This window comes from Myotis lucifugus, unplaced genomic scaffold (genome assembly GCF_000147115.1).
Source record: "Myotis lucifugus unplaced genomic scaffold, Myoluc2.0 scaffold_1, whole genome shotgun sequence".
Lineage (NCBI taxonomy): Eukaryota > Metazoa > Chordata > Mammalia > Chiroptera > Vespertilionidae > Myotis > Myotis lucifugus.
In genome coordinates, this window is record NW_005871049.1 from 39,211,855 (window position 1) to 39,231,289 (window position 19,435).

General features: G+C 48.4%; 1 protein-coding gene across 1 annotated transcript in view; it reads left to right on the forward strand.

Annotated features, from left to right (window-relative positions):
• The first annotated feature begins 10,470 nt into the window (after positions 1–10,470).
• CHRNA2 (cholinergic receptor nicotinic alpha 2 subunit) overlaps positions 10,471–19,435 on the forward strand; it is a 14,258-nt gene continuing 5,293 nt past the window's right edge. The window contains exons 1-6 of the mRNA XM_023753113.1: positions 10,471–10,649; positions 12,090–12,157; positions 16,139–16,368; positions 17,148–17,299; positions 17,739–17,783; positions 18,948–19,057. Of these exons, the coding sequence (XP_023608881.1) occupies positions 16,296–16,368; positions 17,148–17,299; positions 17,739–17,783; positions 18,948–19,057 (380 nt within the window). The 5' untranslated portion in view covers positions 10,471–10,649; positions 12,090–12,157; positions 16,139–16,295. The remainder of the gene's footprint in view (positions 10,650–12,089; positions 12,158–16,138; positions 16,369–17,147; positions 17,300–17,738; positions 17,784–18,947; positions 19,058–19,435) is intronic.

Below are 19,435 nucleotides of genomic sequence, written 5' to 3' on the forward strand. Positions count from 1 at the left end.
CCATTTCACTGTGGGCTCATATGACCTCTTGGTGAACCAACAGGCAAGACGGAAGTTCTTCGGTGACTCTTCTTGTAAGAACACCAGTTCCATCAGGAAGGATCTACCCTTAAGCCCTCACTTTACCCTACTTGCAAACACCCTCGCCTGGAGGATTTAGCACACACCAGGTAAGCCAACTCCCTTCATTGCCCATCCCAACCACCCTCCGTGCAGGGTCAGGTCCCCACGTGCCCAGAAAGCAAGTTCCAGGGACAAACTTGGGAGGAGACATAAACACACCCCAAAGTCCTCATTTATGTCCACGATCTGGTAAACATGCATGGAAATGGATTCTTAAGGTGTAGCCCAAGGGCAGAAAGTTGAAATGAGATCTGGTGACTGATGGGGATGTGCTTCTGAGAGATTTTGGTTTAGTCCACAAGTTTGAACAGCTGGTGAGGGGGAAGGTGTATTAGTCAGGATCCTCCAGGAGATAGATATATATATGATGAGGTTTCTTTTAGGAATTGGCTCACAGGGCTATAGAGGTTGAGAAGTTCCCTGATCTGCTGTCTGCAAGCTCGGGAGCCAGGAAAGACAGTAGAACCAGGAAAGACTCGCTCAGAGCCAAAGGCCTGAGAATTTGGGGTGGGAGCCAATGCCGTAAGCCTTGGTCTGAGACCAAAAGCCTGGGGAGCAGGAGCACAGGTGTCCAAAGGCAAAGAAAATGGAGGTTCCAGCCCAAGCAGAAGGAGTGAATTCATCCTGCCTACACCATTTTGCTTGCTCTATTCAGGCCCCCACCCCCCCCCCCCAAATTGGATGGTGCCCACCTCACTGGCAAGGAAGTTCTTCTTTACTCAGTCTACTGATTCAAATGGTAACCTCTTCCAGAGTCACCCCCACAGACTCACCTAGAAAGAACGTGGTTTTTGTTTTTTCCCCAGCTATCTGGGCATCCTTAAAACCAGTCAAGTTGACATGTAAAATGAACCATCACAGGGTGGTACTAACAGTCTGTTCCATTTGTGGTCTGTGCAAAATTGACAATAAGTATAGCACAATGGAAGACTTGGGGAAGTAAAGGTGTTTTAAATGTATGACCTGCTACTTTCATCCTCATATGAGAGAACTCATGAGATACTCCCTCCTCCAAGGCCTTGGAAAATACAGCGGTGTGGGAAGACTATCATCTTGATTACTTATGGGGGGGCGGTGCGTGGTATGGGAAGTGGTTTGGACTGAGATTTGAGTTAAGGAAACTTCTCAGTACACGATACATCTTCATCAGTCTTGGGAGGAAGAGCCAAGTGGGAGCCTCTATGATAAAATAATAAATAAAATCAATACCATGTTTTCGGGGAGTCACAAGGATTAGGAACACCCTCATATGCTGGAGGCCAATTCTTCATAAATGCAAGAAGTTCATCAAAAGGTTGGTAGACCTTGAGCCTACAGTAAGGGCTGAAGGTACATATTATTGCCTACTGGAATGGCCGAAAGCAATTCCCCCAAACCTGAATTTACATAAATGATTGCTTGCTGCCAGACAGCTGAGGGCATTTTAATCTACATGTTGTTGCCTCCTGCTGGCCAAACAGCTAAACAGCTGAAGGCAGTCCCCACAAACTGACAATGCCTACTGTATACTAAACCTTACCTTTGGTATGTATATCTACTTTGCTATAGGGCAAAATGTGGGAATAAAAAGAGCCCTGGGTCCGGAGATAAAGAGAAATTAGCTACTATAGCTAAGCTTCCTCTGGCTCCCCCATGGATTACAAATTTATATTATATTTCTAGTCTATTAATTTACACGTAGCACCTTATCCAGATTCCTGAACCCTTCCAGATGCTGGGAAAGACCCCTGGCATTACTCATAGACCAGAATGATGCAGAGATGGCAATTTTGGTTACCACCACTCTACCTAAGATGGAAGGGTCTTTGTAGAATGTCAGTGGATTGTTGTAAACTGAAGTCAGTGACTCCAGTGACAGATGCTGATCCCAATGTGATCCCTATTGCTGCCACCACCAAATGCCCGCCCCCTCCCCCCCCCCCCCCCCAGCAGTGACAAACCCCTGAGCTCCAGATAAGGTCCCTGAGGCTCAAATTATTCCTCTGGTGGAAAGCTGATTACATGGAACCCCTTCCATGATAGAGGAGGTAGCAACTTGTCTTACCTAATAATAGACAAACATGCAAATTGACTGTACCTTCGCTACGCCCAAGCCACGCCCACCAGCCATGCCCACCAACCAATCCAGAGATATGCACATTAACCCAACAAAGATGGCGGAGGACAGAGCTGGGATACTTGCGTTGCAGCCACAGCTACCATGCAAGCATCCCGGCTCTGGCCGCTCCAGGCCTATTGGAGATGCAGAAGTCAGGGGAGACAGAGAAGTCCGGCTCCAGCGCCTGAGGCTGGCTGCGGCCTGGGAGATGAAGAAGCCGCCTACCCCGTGATCCCAGTCTGCAGCCGGCTGGAGAAGCCACCTGCCCTGTGATCCCAGGCCTCAGCAGGCCAGAAAAGCCGCCTGCCCTGTGATCCCAGGCCTCAGCAGGCTGGAGAAGCCGCCTGCCCGTGATCCCAGGCCTCAGCAGGCCAGAGAAGCCGCCTGCCCGTGATCTCAGGCCGCAGCCGGCCGGAGAAGCTGCCTGCCCCACATCTGCCCGCCCCATGTCCTCGGGAAGACTGAGAAGCCGGGCCCCAGCGCCTGAGGCTGGCTGCAGCCTAGGAGACGAAGAAGCCGCCTGCCCCGAGGCTGGCTGCAGCCAACCGGAGAAGCTGCCCACACTGCATCACAGGGGACACGGAGAAGCCGCCCACCTGCGGTCCAGGCGCCAGCGCCTGTGGCTGGCTGCGGCCCAGGAGACGGACAAGCCACCTGCCCCGAGGTCCCAGGCTGCAGCCACCCGAAGAAGCTGCCAGCCCTGTGGTCCAGGGCGCCAGCGCCTGTGGCCCAGAAAATAGGTTCCCTCTTCTCCTACTGCAGTCATTACTTCAATATTCCCCTTCTGAATTTCTCTCCTGTGCCGCAACCCAACTCCACTTTTCATCGGAAGGATACAGAACAGAGCAATGTTGAAAGCTTACATTTTTAAGCTGGTAAGGTTGGTACTTAAACATATAAATGGAAAACTAGAGTCCTTAAGGTCACAAAGGCTACAAAGGGAGGGGGACATGGACAGGGCGTGACATATTATATCCAGCAATCCATATGGGGACTGAAAACTTTGCAATGATGACAATTAGTGAAGATATGAATCAACTAACATAGTTGACAGGGACAATTCTTCCATCTTTGAAAATATCTATATCAAATCTGTTTAAATAGATTTTCATCTGCATAATCTAACACATTCTGACAAGACTACCACCACCAATGTGGTCAGTGTTGTGCTGATAAATGTTTAACAACTGGCTCTCATTCAAAGAAAACAAAACTCTGATTTATACTGTCGGCCAATTTCTGTGGCACAAATTCTCCATCCCAGGCTGATTTCAGCTGCTAATGTGATGCCACTAAGTGCAGAGCTGAGGAGAAACATGCAGTAATACACTGTTCTATTCTACCAGAAAGACCCAAAAGATATAAATAATGTCGAGAGTCAGAACAGTAAAGTATAGTAAATAATTGAGGAGTGATGAATTTAGAGTATGTATTTCCTTTGGTTTTAATGTAATTTATTCACTTTTAAGATTATATAATTTAATTTTTAATAATGAACATGTTTAACAACCAGCTTACAAAAATTCCTGAAAATTTGTGAACCAGTAAGAGCAGGCTCTAGCACAATACTGAGTGGAGTGTAATGGTTAAATGCCAAGGCTCATGGATTTGAAATGAGACTCAGCCACTTTTGGGTTTTACTGGTCAAGTTACCTGATCTCTCTATACCTCAGTGTTCTCATCTGTGTCATTATAGTACCTACTGTATAGAATTGTTGCAAAGATAAAATGAAATCTGTGTATGACACAGCACAGTACCTGAAACAATAATTCACTCAATTTGTTATAAACTGTTACTGCCTCAAAACGTTGTTGACAAAATTACTCATGCTGAAAGAATGAAATTTTATTGATGAGAAAAATGCCTTATTTTGCAATCTACATGGCGACAGTCAATTTTACTTCCTAGGCAGTAGATGGTAATCTACTACTAGAAACTGCAAGGGGAAAAATGACCTCAATCAACATGATTGAGGCAATGTATTATTAGCTGGATCATAAAGCAGAGAGGATGCCATACATTCTGGGATACATCTGCAGTAAGAGGCTTCATCTCAGGTATTAATTCTGATCAACTAAGCATCAGACTTAAGATGAATGGTGAGAAGGATTCTGAGGCTGCTTCTAGACTTAGCAGGAATAGAACTTTAATACATAAGCAACAGTTGCTATGGTTAATGATGGCAAGAAAAAACACACCATGATCTAATCTAATAAAAGAGAAACATGCAAATCCCCGGGCTGCCAGAGGGATGTCTGACTGCCGGGGAGCAGGCCTAAACCAGCAGGTGGTCATCCCCTGAGGGGTCCCAGACTGTGAGAGGGCACAGGCCAGGCTGAGGGACCCTCCCCGAGTGCACAAATTTTTGTGCACCGGGCCTCTAATACACACACACACACACACACACACACACACACACACACTGAGTAACCAGATTATTATGACCACCCCATCAGTACTTCGTTGGGCCACCTTTTGCCTTCAATACTGTGGTGATTCTTTTTGGCACTGACTCCACGAGATGCTAAAAGATGATGCGAGGAATCTGACACCATGCCTGATGAATAGCACTGTCCAGTTCTGTGAGATTTGATGGTTGTGGAACCAGCTGCCTGATGGCTCTTTTAACTTTGTCCCACAAATGCTCAATTGGATTGAGATCTGGTGATAGTGGGGGCCACCTAAGCAAGGTAAAGTCTCCCGCATGTTCTTGAAACCACTCCTGCACAATACGAGCACCGTGGCATGGCGCATTGTCTTGTTGGAAGAAGCCATCTGCATTGGGATACGCCATCAACATGATAGGATGAACTTGATCAGCAACGATACTTAGGTATGTTGTGCTATTCAGATGTTGTTCCACGCGAATTAAAGGGCCCAAATCATGCCAGGAAAACATGCCCCAAACCATAACACTGCCCCCACCAGCTTGAAGGGTTGTACTCAAGCATGTGGGGTGCATGCTTTCATGCTGTTTCCGCCAAATTCTCACTCTGCCATCTGCATGATGCAACTGGAAATGTGATTCATCGGACCACATGACTATTTTCCAATGCTTGACTGTCCAATCCTTGTGTTCCTGTGTGAATTGGAGACGTTTTATCTTGGTAACTGCAGACAGCAAAGGTGTTTGAACAGGCCTTTGGCTTCCATATCCCATAGGATGCAGTGTATGGCTAATTTGCCTACAAACGTCAGGTGGTCATAATAATCTGGCCACTCAGTGTATATGCCACATCTTCATTCAGTCGTCTGCCGGTTGACACTTGGGCTGCTTCCACCTTTTGGCCGTTGTGAATAATGCTGCTATGAATATGGGTGTGCAAATACCTCTCCGAGTCTCTGCTTTTAGTTCCTCTGGGGATATGCCCCTAAATGGAATTGCTAGGTCATGTGCTAATCCCATTTTTAAGTTTTTGAGGAACCACCATACTGTTTTTCATAGTAGCTGTACCAATTTATATCCCCACCCACAATGCAGAGGGTTTCAATCTCTCTGCATCGTCACCCACACTTGTGATTTTGTGTGTGTTTTGTAACAGTCACCCGAACGGGTATCTGGGCATCTCACTGTGGTTTTATTTTCATTTCCCTGATACTTTATGATGTTGAGCATCTTTTCGTGTGCTTATTGGCCATTGTATATCTTCTTTGGAGAAATGTCTATTCAAGTTCCTTGCCCATTTCTGAATCAGGTTGTTTTTTTGGTTGTTGAGTTGTAGGACTTCTTATATATTGTGGATATTAATCCCTTATAAGATAGATGATTTGCAAATATTGACTCCCACACTTTTTAATCAATGAAAAACTAGCTTCCATATTCAAAGGGTCGTAGGTTAGGACCGAGCCTCTGCTTTTCATGCAGTTCCTCACTGTGTTCCATGACATTAGTGCCAAGACGGACGGGCAGGATGTGTCCGCATTGGGGACCCCTGGAGACTATTTGGCTTGTGTCACAATTTGGAAGACAGAAACAATTCTTGGTTTATGCAACTCAATGTAGGAAAATTCCAGAGAAAGCCCAACACAGTGCTCCTAGTTGGCCTTTGAATGGATGAAGGGGTGGCATGGGGTCACTGCCTCCATCACTTCTCCTGGATGCAGAGGGAGAGAGTGGAGAGCTGTGAGGCAGGGGCGAGCTTAGACGGAGCTGTGGGGGAGGAAGGAACGTTGCTCTGCTCTCTAGGCTCTCTCGGCTGGTCCAATAGTCAAATAGACATGAGACAGGTTAGCAAGAGAAAATAACCAAGTTTAACATATGCACACGTAAGGGAACTCTGCACACATGAGACAGAGACCCCACACGCATGAGAGGTTCCAAGACAGAAAGGGAACATGGGTGTATAAGACATCCCAAGCTAACGATGACCTTGGGGCTTCAGAGGGGAGGAAGGTCACTGGAGGACGATTAGAAGAGCAGATGATCAGTAACTAGAGGTTTGCTCTGCCGTACAGATAGGTCATAAAACATTATCTCTGATCATCTCTTACTCTAGGCAAAGCCCCTAATTCAAGTTCTAGGTAGGTAAGGGGGAGGGGCAGAAGTTTCTTTTGAGCCCACAGAGCTCAGAACAATCCACACACCACTCAGGCACATCTTGGGGTAACTCGTCCTGAACCCCCACAGTGCCCTCCCACTTTGTGTCCTATGTTGAATGAACTTTATGCCCTACATCAGGTTTCCTTTTATTTATTTTATCTTAGAGAGAGGAACATTGATTTGTTGTTCTACTTAGTTATGCATTCATTGGTTGCTTCCTGTATGTACCCTGACCCTGACTGGGAGATCAAATCCACAACCTTGGCTTATGGGGACGACGCTCTAACCCACTGAGCTATCCGGCCAGGGCTGCCCTCATCTTTTATAGAATAGGTGCTGCTTCTGGAGAATGGGTGGAGGGAGAAGCTGTAAAGACTACCTCTAACTTAATGATCTTTTACAACAATGAGGGCTGTTTCTGCCTCCATTTCTTTCTTTACTTTGTTAATTGGTGTTATTTCCTGCCCTCCCCATGCCCTTATAGGCAGCGTGCTTTTGATAAACCTCACAATTTACTCCATAGGAAACACACTTTCAAGGTGACAATGTGCCAGGAGTGGAGCAAGAATGGGCATTGCCCAGAGAGGCTAGAATGAAGCGGACGGAGTCACCGATGAGGCTGACGGGTTAGGATGAGCACTTTTATTTCTGTGAGGCCCGGTTGCCTCGTGTTGGTGTTCTGACTGCGTTTTCTTAAATCCCGTATTTGCCTGTTTGGCATCCATTGCTCACAGAGCCAAGTGAACGGCGAAGGTTGTTTATGTCTCCCCTGTGACGCGGCTTTTATGGGCATACAAAAATTACATTACAAATCCTCCAACCAATCCTGATCAACATCCCCAACCACCCCCTTTGTCTCTCTCTACACACACACACACACACACACACACACACACACCAAACCAATATTTGCTCTGCACTAAATCACCCCAGGACCAGGGAGCGATCATCTTAATGCGCACAGCTTGCCAACATTATTCAAACTATCCATTCCTAAGCGGCTTACCCTGTTCTCCGTGTCTCTCCTACAGAAACTCTGATAAATGCTCTGGGCCCTGCTTTCTTCTTTGCCCTTTCTGCCCTTGGCTGGCCCTGGTGCTTCCCCATGTGAGCCTGGAGAGTGCACCATGACTCCTGCTGCTAGGGACCGGTGACAATAATTTTTTCATGGCAATCATTCTGCCATCTGCACATCTCACCACACTTGATTAAACCAATTCTGGGCACAGATTTTAGAACAGTAAAGTGTCAGCATTTTTTTCGAAGTGTAATGATGAAAACTTGGGTATGCCTGGATGTTAGGAACCACAGAGTTGGTTTGGAGGTGCTTCCCAGCATTTAAACTTCTTTTAAATATCTCGGGAATGTCCCCACCATGAAGGTTCCACATAGAACAGCGGTTCTCAACCTGTGGGTCATGACCCCTTTGGGGGTCGAACGACCCTTTCATGGGGTTCGCCTAAGACCATAGGAAAACACATATATAATTACATATTGTTTTTGTGACTAATCACTATGCTTTAATTATGTTCAATTTGTAACAATGAAAATACATCCTGCATATCAGATATTTATATTACAATTCATAACAGTAGCAAAATTACAGTTATGAAGTAGCAACGAAAATAATTTTATGGTTGGGGGTCACCACAACATGAGGAACTGTATTAAAGGGTCGTGGCATTAGGAAGGTTGAGAACCACTGACATAGAAGCTCAAAATACCAGATCCTGCTTCCTCCGCCTTCCTTCCATCTAACTCATGGGCACATGATTAACCAGATGTGTCTGTCCTGGCCTTTGCATAGGGAGCTAGTGACACGGGAAAGTAGGGAGAGGGGAATTAGTCTGGCAGCAGTGTAGCAGCGGCAGCAGGAATGGCTGGTTCCCAGGCACAGCAGCGACAGCAGCACCAGCGACAGTACAGGCTTTGCATCCGGGTCTGCGGCCGCAGGGTCCCCCGGGCAGGTGGTGGTCGTGATTTTGGCTCCAGTCTGGCTGATGTTTCCCTGCTCTCACCTGTGCCCCAAGCAGGTTCTCCAGATTTCTAAGTGTTTCTGTGAACTGCCCATCGTCCTTGGATAAAGTCATTTGCTGCTTAAAAGTAAATCACTAGGCTTTTATTGCTTATAATCAAGAACCCTGATTGATACAATCTATGATTATTTTCTTTCTTTCCTCATTTCTGTCTCTTTTCCTTATTTCCTTCCTTCCTTCCTCCTGTCTTCCTGTCTTTCTCTCTGGAGAATGTATGTATTAAATACTTATATAATTTTAAATATACACACACAGACTATATGTATATCTATCTATCTATCTATCTATATCTATATCTATATATATATAGATATAGATATAGATAGATAGATATGTTGATATATATATATATCAAGATGAAAGTAAATATGGTGAAATACTAGCATTTGCTAATTATGGGTCATGGGAATATGGGTATTTTTATCATTTTTTTTATTTTAGGTACTTAAATTTTCTCAAAAGATAATATTAGCAATCACATACACATATGTAAATGTATGCAGAGTGGGTGCTATTCCACTATTCTAAGCCTTTTATTCATACTAACTCATTGACTCCTCAAACAAACATCCTCCTGTTACATATGAGGGAAATGGGGCACCGAAAGCTTAAGAGAGCTGCCCCAAATCACAGAGCTTTGCAGGAGCAGAGCCGGAAACCAATCCCTGGCAGTCATGTCCGAGGCTGCCCTTTGCTTTAACAAAATAAGGGGTGAAATAGCAAGTAGCTTAAGGGGGAGGCACAAGTCAAAGAGTGTTTTCAGGATGGAAGATGAACTTATTCATGGGCTGAGGGGGCGGAAGAAGCAGGAGGGGGAGGTGAAGACCTGAGGACACCTGGGGACAGTTAATAGATGGGGCACTATTGGGACCGCAGGTGCTAACTTTGCCTGCACGGGAGGAGGAACAGACCCCTGGTTTGATGCTAGAAGGAAGGATGCCAGAGGTCTGTTGGCGGTTGGGAGGAGGATGACCTTGCTTCTCTGAGAAATGGAAGGCAAGGTCACCAGCCAGGAGGCTGAGAGGTGGCAGGCCAACCGGGTGGTAGCAGGAGAGACCTGGTGTTCCCACAGGAGGCCGGCTGGGGGAGACGGGGCTCCAGGGGAGAAGGGCAAGGAGAGAACTGTAGGCTGGCTGTCCAGCAACTCTATCCTCTTTTACTCAAAACTATACTGCTCTGTGGACCCACAGACCCATGACTCGGGAGATTCCCCACCCGAGGGTGGGTCGGGGCCCAGGCAGTGATCCAGGAGCATGGGGTCCTTTGGAGCAAAGAGCAAAGCATCCTAGTAACTGGACAAGGGAAAGCAAATCTGTTGTCTGTCCCCACTGGACACAGACTGAATAGTCACAGGCTCCGCCTCCTCTCCTCCAGAGAGGGTGTGTGTGTGTGTGTGTGTGTGTGTGTGTGTGTGAGAGAGAGAGAGAGAGAGAGAGAGAGAGAGAGAGAGAGAGAGAGAGAGAAAGGGGATGAGACCATAAATGTGTGTGCTTGCCAAGCCAGCAGTCCCTCCTGTGGACGGGTTTGCCTTTTACCTGCAGAAGCCTTTGTGTCGAGCTCTCCACACCCTCTCAGTAGCACCTGCCTGAGGCTTCCCTGGCTGCCAGGGCTGGGAGCCCCGGGCAGACCGACCTGTCTGCAGAACTTGTCCGGCCCTCCCCGGGAGGCCAGCCGCACTCTCAGAGTCAGGTCTTCCTCGTCAGCCTCTGAGTGACCACGAAATGAAGGCACCCAGCTCTGCTCTGCACCTGCCTCTCTGCTTTGGGGGACTTTTTGTCAGCTGACCAGGATCTCCAAGCCAGGCCGGTTCTCTGCATTCTTTGAATGGCCGGTCTTCTCCTGTGGCCACAGGTAAGAAAGGTGCCCCCACGGCTTGTGTTGGGAACGTTGTGGGTGTGGGGACCTTGTGGGGGTGAGGTCAAAGGGATATTACCAGATTAACAGCTTCTGGGTACTTAGGAGGGGGCATGTCAGAATGCTGGAAGTGACCTGCTCCTAGAAAAATTGTAGTCTTCTGGTTGTCCCCGCCGGGGCTGTTCAGAGCGTAGTGACAGTCAACCCCTCCCACTGGGAAGGGGAGCTAGCTTCAGGAGTTATCGCTTTACTATATACTATATTCAGTCTGCTTCGATGTCATTATTACTCCTATTCCTTCTTTTGTCGTGTATTGATTCATTCAGTAACTACTCTGTGTCCTTTAATAATGAGTATTCACTGACTTGGAAGGTAGCAAGTTCTTCATTGCTGGAGTTTTTCTGAGGCTAGAATTAGGAGAGCATTTTCTAGGTCAGCTGGTGTGGTGATCCAGATGACCTCTAAGATTCACTCAACCTTGAGATGTTAAGCTTCTGCGATTGCTCAGTTTCTTGAGCAGAGCAATTATACAAACTACCAATATGCTCCCCCTCCCACCCCCCACCCCCGACTCCCAAGAACCTTTGGTGAAATTATTTGGGGGGGAAAATTATCATTTTCTTTAACCAAAGGGCTTTCTTCAAAGTATTGCTGGTTGCGGGGAATTGAGACTCCCGTGCTGGGGTGGGTGGGGTGCTAATGGCAGGGAGGGGCTGATGGGATCTGAGCAGGCTTTCTGGGGAAGTTGGTGCTTGTGAAAAGAATAGAACGTGGCCTGGTGGGTGAGAGGTTGTAAACCAGCTGCAGTAGGAAGATAGACAAAGAAGCAAGCCCAAGGAACCTTGACTCCAGTGGGTCCAGGATTCAAGAGGCGGGCGAGAGAGGCTGCGATGAGTGGGGGTGGTTGTGAGGGTGGTCTGGACACCCTCGTCCATCAGCAGCAATACAAGCTCAGTGGGGATGTTAGTGCCTGAGCCCTTTATGCAATGTTTTTGTGTTGATTTCTCTGCGCACTCCATGCACCCAGACCCACTTTATAAACAGGGACATCACCCCACAGCCACCTCTCCCGTAAGCCTGCCAATCCCGTCACTTCCAGGATCAAAGGGTTTAGGGCTCCTTCTCTTTTAATATCTTTCTAACAGGAGGTAGAAGGTCACTCTAATTACAGTCAATTACCTGGAACAATTTCCCCTTTGGTTTCCAGTGACAAATTAATGAAATTATCATAGTGTGCTAATTACAAGGGATGCAAATTTGAGGCATCTTGCAGGGATAGGTCTTGTAGAGTCTATTGATCTCATTTGCACATTCTTCCAGAGGGTCCTGGGTACCTCTCTTTGGATCTTGATATGATGCAATTTTAGCATGCCTGGATTTCTATTTTTCCTTCCTACTCTCACTAATGGGGGGAGGGGAAACATTTGTTTTATTTAGTGCATTTGATTGGAAGGAGGAGTGAGTGAAGTTGCACATAGAAGGACCTCCTACAACCTTGGATTTAGGTGAGTCTGGCTTTGGAGTGGGGTACCTTTCCCTTCTCACCACCTGCCCACTGCAGACTTCTGTTCTGACAGTGGCTTAGCAACGACAGTCCTAGTGCCTGACCTGTAGAAAACATGCAAGTACTGGCCCAGGTGCTCACAAAATTGCCCTCCTGGTTGGTGCCACTGCGTAGTGCTTTACTGTGTTATAGTTTAGACGCAAATCAGTCAATACTTCTGAACATCAGTATTTTTAAAATGTATATAAAAGGAATAATAATATATCTTCCCCATGCCCTCCTCGGGGTGATGTGAGGCCTAAGAAAGGGCACAAAAGTGCCTTGCACACCTTGAAGTTGCACAAATGCAAAGAGTTCTTAGGAAGGTCTTCTAGGAGTTGCCAGCCAAGGGGACCCTAGAATCTTCTCTCCTTGTGCTCGCCCAGCCCTGTTTTCTTACAGCTAACCGAAAGCAAAGCAGGGACTCTTCGAGCACGTGTGACTGTAGCGCTGAACGACTGAATTTTAAAACTCCTCTTTATTTTAACAGCAAATAAAACTTCTAGATGGTGGTGCTAGTAGAGGTCAGGTGTCAGGTAGTCACTGATGTCCCCAGGTAAGTTCGGAAGGGATGGGATACATCCTCTGGGGCAGAGGATGGTGGAGAGAAAGGGAACCGGAAAGGGAGCTCTGTGGTTGTCAGGTTCGAACTGAGTGAGGAGAGCGGAGGAAAAAACTTCTCTTGCTCTGAAGTTTTCCCTGGGTGTTGATGAGATTTAGTCTTTGGTGGCGACACTAGAAACTTTTTTAAAATCTTTTTTATTGCCCTAACCGGTTTGGCTCCGTGGATAGAGCGTCGGCCTGTGGACTCAAGGGTCCCAGGTTCGATTCCGGTCAAGGGCATGTACCTTGGTTGCAGGCACATCCCCAGTGGGAGGTGTGCAGGAGGCAGCTGATCGATGTTTCTCTCTCATCAATGTTTCTAATTCTCTATCCCTCTCCCTTCCTCTCTGTAAAAAAAATCAATAAAATATATATTTTTTAAAAATCTTTTTTATTATTATTATTGATTTCAGAGAAGAAGAGAGAGGGAGAGAGAGATAGAAACATCAATGATGAGAGAGAATCATTGATCGGCTGCCTCCTGCATACCCCACACTGGGGATTGAGCTGCAACCCGGGCAAGTGCCCTGACCAGGAATTGAACTGTGACCTCCTGGTTGATAAGTCGATGCTCAACCACTGAACCATGCTAGCTGGGCTGACACCAGAATCTTTAAATTCAACTCAACTCAAGCATCTCTCAGATGCTTACACAGAATGAGAATCAGACTCAGGGAAGAACTTCCCAATAGGAGGAGATGTAAAAAGCCAGGAAGGAAGGCCTCTGGGAACGTGGGCCTCTCAGCATGGCTGTGAAACCAGTGGGACTAACTGAACAAAGTCATGCCTCAAAGCAGGTGTGGATGAGCAGATGAGGTTCTAGAATTTTCCTTCTTTCTACTCTTCTCTGCAGTGTTCTCATCAGGACCACCCACGCTCAGTTCTCTGTCCCCAATGCCTGGAACATTGTTGGCCCCATAACAGTAGCAGGAGTGGAAAGATGAATGATTAAAGAAAAGAATGAGTCACTGGATTATCGGAACAAGTGTTCCATCGTCTTGTTCTCTAATCTAAGCCCTAAGTCTTGGTCTCCTTCAGACTCTTCAGTCTTTATCCAGCTGGCACACATGGTCAACAGACGGTGCCATGGGGATTTTTGTGCCCTGATAACCATGGAGCACTGGGTCCCTGACCCAACCCTCTGCAGCTGCCAGGAGCTTTGTGGGCACGATCCCACCTGCTCGCTGCCCCCATCTGGAGAGGTGGTCAGGGCAGAGAGTGTGCCACCCTTCTCTTCTAGATCAGACAAAATGCCAGCGGGTCGAGCGCCCTGCACAAGGCTGCTCAGCAGGTGGTGGGGCCAAGAATCAAAGCCACACTTACAAACTCCTCTCTTGCAGGGAGGGCGGGAGGGTGGGGTGACAGGTTGAGGAGAAATGAAGCACCAGTGATGGAACCCCTACTCCAAGAGTTGGGACTAAATGGCCTGGGGGCATGAGAATGAGCCAGATGGAACGGGTTTTATGACTCCATTAATAAGAATTCTGATCCCCACCTGAACTCGGTCGTGACACTATTAAAGGACCTCCAGCCGTATCCTTTTTTTTTCTTTTTAAATTGCAGTAAAATATAGATAATATAAAATTTACCATTAGTGACATTTGGTACATTCACAATGATGTACAAGTTGTCACCCCTATCTAGTTCCAGAACATTCTCATCGTCCTAAAAGGAAACCCTGGTGCCCACTATTTGTATTGAGAGTCAGATGATATACTGAGGACCTGGCCAGAGCCTAACACATCGATATGAACAAGATATGCCTGAATGTAAGACAACCCCAGTCTCCCAATGAGGAAAGTTTTGTTTTTTTAAAACACTAACTTGAATATGTAAACTTTTTAGGGTAATATTCATATATTTTCCAGTGACACATGTTTTCATTCACACACTATATAAAATAATACATTCACTTAAAAACACGGCTTTCCCCCAACTCTCCACATTCGCTCACATCTTTGACATCAGTGTCCTCCTTATAACCAGAAGCACTTTTTGAACCAGCTGCCTGCAACCTGGTTTATAGTATCGTCTCCACAGTGCAAACAGAGTTGGCTATTTCTTATCTTTCCAGAGGATGTTTAAGCATTTTTTTAAATAACAGCTTCTTTGAGACATAACTCACATACCATAAAATTCATGTTTAAAATGTACAATTTGGTGAATTTTAGTATATTCACAGAGTTGTGCAATCATCATCTCTATGTAATTGCAGAACATTTTCATCTCCCCAAAAGAAACCTGCACCATGTGCAATCACTCCCTTTTCTCCCTTTCCCCCAAACGTGGCAATCACTAATCTGCTTTCTGTCCCCATAGATTTATTATTCTGGATATTTCATATACATGTATCATATAATAGATAGTTTTTTGGGTCTGGTGTCTTTCACTTTGCATAATGTTTTCAAGGTTCATTCATGCTGTAGCATGTGTCAGCAACTCATCCTTTTTATGACTGCATAGTATTCCATCTTGTGGATGTACCATGTTTTGTTGATCCAGCCCTCAGCTGATTGGCATTTGGGTACTTCCACCATTTGGCTAGCATAAATAGCACCAAAATTCTTCTTTTGGCCTCCCTTTTCAGTATGTTTATCTTCATTTTATTTTATTTTCTAAATATATTTTTATTGATTTCAGAAAAGAAGGGAGAGGGAGAGAGAGATAGAAACATCAGTGATAAGAGAGAATCATCGATTGGCTGCCTCCTGCACAGCCCCCATTGGGGATGGAGCCTGCAACCCTGGGCATGTGCTCTGACTGGGATCGGAACCTTGACCTCCTGGTTCAAGGTTGACACTCAACCATGAGGTACACTGCCTGGGCTGTTTATCCTCATTTTACACATGCAACACTGGAACCAGAAAAAGGGGGACTTTGCCCTAACCGGTTTGGCTCAGTGGATAGAGCATCAGCCTGCGGACTCAAGGGTCCCAGGTTTGATTCTGGTCAAGGACATGTACCTTGGTTGCAGGCACATCCCCAGTAGGGAGTGTGCAGGAGGCAGCTGATCGATGTTTCTCTCTCAACGATGTTTCTAACTGTCTATCCCTCTCCCTTCCTCTCTGTAAAAATCAATAAAATATTAAAAAAAGAAAAGGGGGACTTTGGGGTCATCTTGTGGCCTCCTCTGTCCAGCGAGTCCAGGCTTACCTTAGGGCAGAATAGCTGGTTGACCCTGAGAATATGAAAGATGTTGGTCCTCAAACCAAGGAGAGCCCAAGAGCCCTCCCCTCCTGGGAGGCCTGGTCCTCACCTTTCACATCTGTGTGGTGTGAGAGCAAAGGCACATCTGTATCAAGGATGCGTGTCCCTAAGACCCTCTCTTGTGCTTGCTCAGGTTTGGTGGTGAGAGAGCTGCGTGAAATCCAGCGGAGCTCTGCCAAGTCAGCAACTTGAGGCCCTGCTGGGGAAGCAGTCGAGGTTCAAGCCACAGCAAAGCCCTGGCCTGCCCTCCTCCTGAGGTCCAGGGGCAGCCAGACCTCTCCTCTGAAGCCATGGGCCCCTCCCATCCTGCACTCCCACCCCTGGCCAAGCTTGGCCTGTGGTGGCTCCTTCTGACCCCAGCAGGTGAGTAAGTGTCATCACTAGGACATCATGTCACACCTGCAAGCTCACAGGCTGTGGAGGAAACTTCTGGGTGGGCTCAAGGCAAGTCTGCAGGGGACTTCAAGTAGCTCGGTCCACAGTGAGGGGCAGGGCGCGCACAGGTCAGACACTGGCAGCTGCGGCACCCGGAACCTCCCGGGCTCCAGTGTCTCGCATCTATAAGTGCCAATCGCGCTGTGAACCTCCCAGGTCGACTGTAAGGATCCCGTGAAATGAGAGGTTGTGACTAGCACCCGGAACACAGTCACGCTCAATGCATGGCGACTGCTGCTATTGATGCGCTTCTCTGGGTTTTAGCCTCCACTTGCTGAGGCAGCAGAACCCTAAGAGGTGAAGCTGTTCGCAGAACAGACACGGAGCGTCCCATCAGACAAGTTTGGGACACTTTTCCCTAGCTCCTCAGTTCTGGGCTGAATCTCTTCTCTGGGTCTGACTTCTTCCTCACTCCTCCGCCTTGACACCCCTCCTCAACACTCATTTCCATGCCTTCGTAGAGAACAGTCAAAGAGCAACTGACACTTCTTGAGTTCCAACCATGTGCTGGTTGTTAAGTTCGCACACACATGACCCTATTTAATCCTCAATAGTGTTGTGAGATAGGTTCTGGAGAGCGTCCCCACTTTACAGATGAGGAAACTGAGGCTCAGTGAGGCTGAGTGGCTCTGATTTGATGGGGGAGGGAGTTGGGCACCCACCACCATGGACTCCTGGAGACCCCACTCTTCCTTCCTGTCCCACAGCGTCGGCGCCGCGAGCCCCCCACACCCAAGCCGAGGATCGCCTCTTCAAACACCTCTTCAGGGCTTACAACCGCTGGGCACGGCCAGTGCCCCACACCTCGGACGTGGTCATCGTGCGTTTCGGGCTGTCCATAGCCCAGCTCATCGATGTGGTATGCCTATCCCACCGCCCTCTGAGCCCTAGGGATCAGCCCCCGTAGCACAGGCCCCTTTGCTGGGGTCGTCCCTCCCTCCTCAGCTCCAGCGCCTGTCCCTCTGCACCCCCAGCCCACCTCATCAGAGCTCCCCTTCCTCCCAGCCCCGGGGCCCCTCCTGGGAGGACACTGAGTTAGCAGTGGGTTTCTAGATGCTTGTCTCATTCCGCTGGACACAAGCCCAGAGGACCCAAGTGGCCTGTGTGGTCCTGAAGAGTCTGTGTAAGGGGCACAGTGTCGGGAGGGGTGCTGGCCGGGCGGGGTTTGCTGTATCATGTAAGACGGCCTTCTGGAGAGGGAGGGGCTGGAGTCAGCCCGCCCCAGGTCCCCCTGTCTTCTGGGGCTGGTTCTGCCGCTCTAACTTCGCTTCTCCTCTCTCCCGCTGCCTCCCGGCCAGGATGAGAAGAACCAGATGATGACCACCAACGTCTGGCTCAAGCAGGTGAGGGCCCCTCCGGGGGAGGCAGGAGCAGGGCCCATGCTTTCGCTCTGCCGGCCCAGCTTCCTCTCCTCCCCGGGTCCCTCCCCAGGGTCATGCATTTGTGTACACGTTACGCGACTATTCCTGGAGGGGAAACGGCATCACGCAGGGGGCCTTTTCAACACGGCGCTGTTTTAGTGCAAATGCACGAAAGCAAAACGGCCCGTGGACCGGGAGGCAGGGTGCAAGCCCCGGTGCTGCCAGCAAAGTTGCCTTTCTAGATGGTAGCGGTTATTATTTTAATTATGATAAGCCCCCGTGAGGCGAAGGACAGGCTTGCGTGTCCACGCCAGTCATTCTCTGTTGGGAGTGGTTGTTCCTTTTAGGTCCAGAAGGGACACGGGAAACCCTCCCCGAAGTAGGACCCTACCACTTGGGAGTGTTTTCATTGCTGGGATATTCGTTGATTGAGTATCTACCAGGGGCCGGGTGTTAGCAATGCAGGTGTTGTCCTTGGCTTCCTGGACCTTCCAGGGGCTTGGCTTCCTGGACACGCCCAGCCACCTGTAATTGGCATGTGTGACAGGGCCATAGAGACTTCAGAGAGTGAATAATACTCACCTGGTTTGGGGGAGATAACAGGTTCACTTGGACCGGCTGGTGTAAGGCCTGCTGGGACTCCTAGGGGGCGCTCTGGCGCACAGTTTGAACTCCCCTTTCTTAGCTGTATATTCTGGCAGGTTTTTACCTCTCTGCTCCTCAGTTGCCTTATCTGTGAAATGGAGAAATACTCCCACCTTTTGGCATTCCCTGCCCGGGTGCAAAAAACTGTAAATTGTGATGCATTAACAAATGTTACTGCAAATGAGTGAGGTCCTCCCCACCCCCTCCACTAAGTGGTCCCGCTAGGGCGTAGCAGAACTAAGACGCCTAGAAGCGGGACTAGGGTGCCTTATGTGCTCCGGACTCTGGACATGAGAGCTGGGGCAAAGCGAGAGATTGGCCATGTCCGACCAGACTCCTGACTCCCAGCCCCGAGCCCTGCCTGCTCCGTGGGGCTGGGTGACCAGCTCTGGTCAGAGCTCCTGAATCCGGCTGCTGGGGCGTCCCCGGGCTGCCCCGTGTTTGCCCCGAGACCCCCTCCCCGGCAGCACCAGGCGCCCTGACTCCCCTCCCCACGCACAGGAGTGGAGCGACCACAAGCTGCGCTGGAACCCGGCCGAGTTCGGCAACATCACATCCCTCCGAGTCCCTTCGGAGATGATCTGGATCCCGGACATTGTCCTCTACAACAAGTAGGAAGCCGCTGGGGTCTTGGGAGGGCCCCTGGGAGCCCCCCACCCCCCTCACCCCACCCCCGGGAGGAGTTTCTGGGTTGGACTTGGGCAGCGCGCCCCCTTGTGTCTCACCTCTATGTCTTTCTCTGAAGTCCTGTTCTGCTATTACTACCTCCTACTCCCACCTTTTCTCTCGATGCCTTTATTTCTTTCATTTTGTTCTCTTCCCCATACACCCGAATTTATTGAGCACCTGTTATGTATCAGTGCTTGGTGCTGTGCGGGTGGGATACAGATTTTCCAACACTATTATTTGAAAAACATGGCTGGTGCGGGCTGTGAAACACCATCCTAAGGTTGGAATTTTGCAGGATGGCAGTGTTGCTAGAACAGGTA